At 41.1% G+C, this 6000-nt stretch overlaps 1 protein-coding gene across 1 annotated transcript in view; it reads left to right on the top strand.

Annotated features, from left to right (window-relative positions):
- Window positions 1–3380, top strand: part of DBX2 (developing brain homeobox 2) — a 29677-nt gene extending 26297 nt beyond the window's left edge. The window contains exons 3-4 of the mRNA XM_081956711.1: window positions 147–328; window positions 1534–3380. Of these exons, the coding sequence (XP_081812837.1) occupies window positions 147–328; window positions 1534–1719 (368 nt within the window). The 3' untranslated portion in view covers window positions 1720–3380. The remainder of the gene's footprint in view (window positions 1–146; window positions 329–1533) is intronic.
- Window positions 3381–6000: the final 2620 nt, after the last annotated feature.

The raw sequence follows: 6000 nt of genomic DNA on the forward strand, positions 1-6000 counted from the left end.
GGAGTGTAGAAACTGATGATATGTTTGATCCCAATCTTGGGCTCAGCCTGGTCATCTCCTACAGGAACTTAGTAGTGGCTGTAAGATGCGACAACAATAATAACAATTGACTGAGATAATCTGTTACAATATTTCTTATGATTTAGGAGAGGAAAATGCTCTGTCTCTTCTAAGCCATGATCCTAGATCCCGGAGAGGTATCTTAAGAAGGGCTGTCTTTTCAGAAGAGCAACGAAAATCTTTGGAGAAAATGTTTCAGAAACAGAAATATATCAGCAAAACAGACAGAAAAAATCTGGCCATCAATCTGGGTCTGAAGGAGTCACAGGTAAAGATACTGTAGATTTGGTACAGTAACTTGCCCCCAGACAGTGTTCCTCAAAGGTGTGGACTTCAACTCCTCAAATAGCTGTTTTGGTTGGAGAATGTTGATATTGGAATTCCACACATTTGGAGGGATGTCCAGGTTGGGAAAGGTTGTGGGAAAAATATTTAAAATTTTATTTTCTTTAAGAAGAAAGGAAGAAAAGCAATATAAAATAACCAGGACAGATCACTTTCAAGTACATTATGAGAACTTAGTTGTCAAATGTGGGAATGAACTTCTCTATAAGGTATCAGAAAAGGAAAAGCCATGTTGTGTTTAGATTTGCTTTCAAAAAATGATTGTATATGGAGGATGCAGGGGAAAATGGAGAATCTTAATGATTTAACCCAAACCTCTACTATAGCTGAGCGGCAATATATAAATTAGTCACTTGCGTTAGAAAAAATGCTCAGATGATCCAGTTGATTAAGTTAGGAATTTCCAAGTAGTAGCTCAGATGGGTAAGTAGGATCTTTAAGTAATACAAAAGTATTTCAACTTCTAAAGTTTGGTCGCAAATGAAAGAAGGGATATGGCTCCTCACTGCCCTCAATCCAGGACTCAAAATTTGCAGACTCAGAATTATGTGCAATTCCTTACAAACATGGTTCCAAAATTGCCAACAAATTGTAATTTCTTCGGTTTAAGAAAGGTAAAATTATATTCTGGGGAGCATTACATGAAATATGATCAATATAATTAGTTACATTTATAATTACACGAATCATATCTTTTGCCGTGCTGTGCCAATTTTAGGAGAGAATATGACCCCTAAATGCTACTGAAAGCATTTTGATCTGCCCAAGTTTAAGGCTACTATCTTAAATATGATTTTTTTTGTGTTTCACATTAAAAATTTTCATAGAACAGACTTCTAAAATTTGTTAATATTACCCTAATTTCCAATTGGCATAAAGTCTATTTGGGACTACAGACTATCTATTTCCATCCTTGGTGTGACCATTTTTCTCTTACAGATTTGTTCCTTATTTGAGCCTCTATATTGCATTTTCCTAATCTCTTAACCTAGATGAAATCTGGAGTATTTTATGCTAGGCAATTTTGGCTAGGGTAATGAAAGGAGAGGTCTTATTTTAATAATACTAAAAGGTGTCTTTTAGGCAGAATTACTTAAATTATCTAAAAGACTTGTCCCTGTCTCACAGGTCAAGATCTGGTTTCAAAATCGAAGGATGAAATGGAGAAACTCCAAAGAAAAAGAAGTGCTCTCAAATCAGGGTCTGCCAGATGAAGGTCTTCAAGAGATGTATGTTTCCAGGTGTTTAAATGTTTCCTCCTCACCATGTCCAGTCTGGGAAATGTCTGAACAACAATCAAGTTCAAGGTGGTAGAATTTCCCAGAATGAGTAACAGAATTAGTCTGCGGCCGCACATAAAGCCAACTTTGTCTTCTGACACATCCTATTTGTATCAAGAAAGAGGCACCATAGAGAAGAAACTCTCTCATAAGAACAGTAAAAATGATGGCAAACCTGTTCTGACCCCCCCCCCTCATATACCAAGTCACTCCGAAACAAAGTCTCTGCAAGATGTTTTATTACATACAGTTTCAACCTTGGCAGCAATCCAGCCTGCCGAGGTCCAGATAACAAATTGGCAGCAATCCAGGTACAGCGAACACTTTGGCAGCAATCCAGTCTGTCAAGATCCAGATAACACTTTGGGCAGCAATCCAGCCTGCTGAGGTCCAGATTCCACCTTGGCAGCAATCCAGCCTGCCAAGGTACGACACAGAACTGAGAGCGTCTCCAACTCTAATGATCAGTTGATTCCTGCAAAACAATTGTCGGAAAGTCCCTTCCTTAAATAGCCTTGAGAGGAGCCTGATTACGATCACCTGCATCCAATCATCTCTTGTAAGCATGTAGCTGGTTTCTATGTCTATCAGCTCTCCGTTGCCGAGCATCCAGAAACCACTCCCTTGTTTCCTCCCCACTGCTCCAAGGCATGACGTCAGGGGCACACTCCCTTGTCTCCTCCCCACTGGCCCAAGGCTCAGGCGCCTCCTGGTGGCCAACCAGCCTCTCTGCGCCCTGCTCAGAGTCGGAACCCTGTCCAGGGTCCTCCACATCCTCCAGAGCTGACTCATAGGGACCCGCGCTGTCGGAGTCTGGTGGCAGCTCCAGCGGCTCCTACTGGGCAACAACACAAACCACTATTTGAAGTGAACTCAAACTATCTTTATGGAAGAAATGGATTAGATTAAATATTCCATCACTGGTTAAAATAAAATGTAACACATTTATAGTGACCGAATTAATAGTTTAAGAAATAGTCAGTAATTAACCTTCCTTTATGTTCCTTCATCTGAAGCAATATCTTTAAATCCAGTGAGAGTGAACTAGTGGTAAATGGTAATAGAAATTATAGAAATGAGAACATACTGTATGACTTTAGGTCTGCATAATTTCTGTTTTTCAAAATTGGACTGGGGTTTGTGATATAGTAGACTTTAATATAAAAACAAAGAAATAAAATGGAGTTTGATGTACAGTTGCCTGGTACAGATTTCTGTATCTGGGCTTTCTAACCCTGATTTGGTGGAGATGTCAGAATTTGTCTTTAAGAGCAGGAATATGCACCTATAACCATGACAGGATTCCCATTCATTTTTGTTAGTATTGTAATCAAGAAGAGTAGCTAGGGATCAAAAGCATCTGACGGATATGTGTTGCATTTACATCAAGGGCATCTGCAGGGCAAAAGGAAAATAACTTTATGAGAGCAAACATGGAAATATGCAAATTATGCAATCTAGGTCACTTGTGTGAGGATATCATAATGCTCATAATGTCAACATGTTTTATTCCTGATAGTTATAATTAATAATTTATGCAGGGATTCCCTGCAGTGAAAAAAAGGAAAGTTGTCAGATTTAAATTCCAGTTTTGTACCTGTTATCCAGATCAGAGCATGTTGAGTTACATAGTTTACTTATAAATAAATATGTTTTATATTAGTTTTCCTTTTGCTTTAATTGAACCAAATAGGAGGTAACAGGCAATACAAGAAAATAATAATAAAGAAAAAATTAATAAAGAAATGGTTGGGAAGACTCTTGAGTCATTCTGCATAGTGATGATTGGTATTAAAATATAGTAAAAAACCAGAAATGTAACTCCAGATCAACTCCATATATTAGGCTAATGTAATATCTAATTCCAAAAGCATACTTCCTGTTTATTGTGCCTCATCTGGAAAATGAGATGAGTAATTTACTCACGCACAAAATGCTTGGAAATAGTCACTGTATATTGGCTACTGTCAGGCCTGCCTCCATTCAAAACCCAGGAAAGAAAACCCTCAACTCCATTGAGTTAGAGAAGAGGTACTTTTACTGAGTTTGAAATGATAGCAGCAAAAGCAAGACAAGATCTGATTCAAAATGCAGGAAAGTTACAGATTGAAAATTTCCCCAAATCCCTCTTCCAGAGTCCAGTGCTGAGGGTCCAATCAATATCCAGTATGATGTTATGTGAAACTCATGTTCAGATATTTCATCCATCTAGAGTCCTAGAATGGTTGGGTGTAAATAACTCCACTCAGCAGCGCAATGATTCTTGAGAGCAAACCTCCCTGAACTGAAAATTCACATGGGACTGTACCATACCAGCTCACTTCCCCAACCCAAATGTCATCCCCCCCCCATTACTATGGCAGCTGATAGCAAGCATGCTGCAAAGTCAAACCCCATGCTGGAGATCCAGTGACATTTGGCCCTCCTGCAGCAGAGGCATTAGCCCTAAACAACAAGCAAAGAACAAAGAATACAAAGAGTAACAAAGAATACAAGACAGTATAAGAATACTATGGTTTATCAGGATATTTTTGGTGACACAATTGAAGGAGTTTGGGAGCTAGAATATTCTGAGCATCCACCCATTCTGACTATGAGGGAGGGAAGTGTTTCCAGGCCACCAAATATTGTAGTTTTCCCGTGTCTCCTTCAATCCAGGATTTCCTTGACTTCAAAATATGATTTCCCTTCTATGAGGAGGGGAACTGGAGGGGCAGGCTGGGCAGGCCCTTCAGGAGATACTTTTTCTGGTTTGAACAAGCTAACATGAAATACTGGGTAGATATGCCTAAGGGTTTTGGGCAGCTCTAATTGTATAGTAACCGGGTTAAGGATTTTGACTATGGGGAATACTTATGGACCAGTTTCCTTGATTTCTGGGTTGTTTGTAGGTACTTCATGGATAGAAATCCTTGCCCCCCCCCCCACTTGGAAGTCTTTGGATTTAGCCCTTTTCTCATCAGCCTGTTTGTTATGGGCCTGATGTGCCTCATCCAGTGCCTTATGTATGACCAGGCAAGAGTCTGTAGTGCAGAGCCTAACAACTTCAGGAATTCCTGCCAGAATTGGGAGGTGAATTGTACCTTCCTATCTGAAATAATGTGACCAGGAATGCCATGTAATCTATACACATGTTGGATAAATAGTTTAGCAAGTGTTTTTGCAGAAGGAATTTAGGGCAGGGTATAAAATGCACCTCCTTGGAGAATAACTCCATGATCACCCAAATGACCTTATTCCCACCCACACTTGGGTAATTCAACAATAAAATCCATAGATATTTTCTTCAATGGGATGTTAGGATTAGCAATGCTCTGGAGGAATCCAGCAGGCTTCCCTGGGGGCCTCTTAGCAGCAGCACACTCAGGAAAGCTGGCCACATAGGTTCCTGTTGTGGCCCAGCAGGATCTGGTTCAGCTGCTGATGGACTCGGATAGCAAGGGATCATTTCAGTCTGCCCTGGATGATGTCGAAGACCCTGTGCAGGTTGCAGATTCAGAGCAGGGACCAGAGGGGCTAGTTGGCCACTAGGGGGCACCTGAGGCACAGAGCAGTGGGGAGGATCAAAGGCAGTCAGTCCCTGATGCTACAGTGAGAAGGGCTGAGAAACGAAATCAGCAGCTTCGTAGGCAGGCTCACAGACGATAATTAGCACAGGTGGTTGTAGATTGGCCCCTCCCAAGAGAGCTTATAGGTGAAGCGTTGGGAGAGGAAATTTGCAGGAAACAACCATTCGAAATTAGCAGTGAAGAAACTCGATGTCTTAGAGCCGTGTTTGAATATCTGGTTTGTTTTTCTTGTATTTTGAGTTATCTGGACCCTCAAACAAAGGGTTTGTTATCTTGCAATTAAACAGTGGCAAACAGCCAAGCCTGTGTTTTGGCTTGTTCACAGGCGTGGAGAGAGGGGGGTCAGGACAGTTTGCTTCCTTCCACATTTATACACACGCCACCATGGAACAGCTCCGCGCCGATAATGCTCAACTGACACAGCAGGTGGTCTTGCTGGCCAGCCAGTTGTCTCAGCTTCAAGGGCATGCTATTTCCCCCCAGCCTTGGAGGAAATGTCCGGTTGCCGTGCCTGATAAGTTTGATGGCAACCAAGCCATGTGTCAGGCCTGTAATTATATTCTTTTTTGGATCTTTGGCCTGCCACACTTTCTTATAATTTTCTATGCTGTTTCAATAGTGTAGTAGTTGGGAGGGGGGAATAGAAAGGAGTAGGATTGTAGAATGGATTGTTGACATTCTTTTGTAGAAGCCAAGGTCATCTTTTGTCTCAGCACCTCGACACCTGGCCGGAAGAAGATGGGTGT

Source organism: Natrix helvetica (assembly GCF_964273705.1).
Source record: "Natrix helvetica genome assembly, chromosome: 6".
NCBI lineage: Eukaryota > Metazoa > Chordata > Lepidosauria > Squamata > Natricidae > Natrix > Natrix helvetica.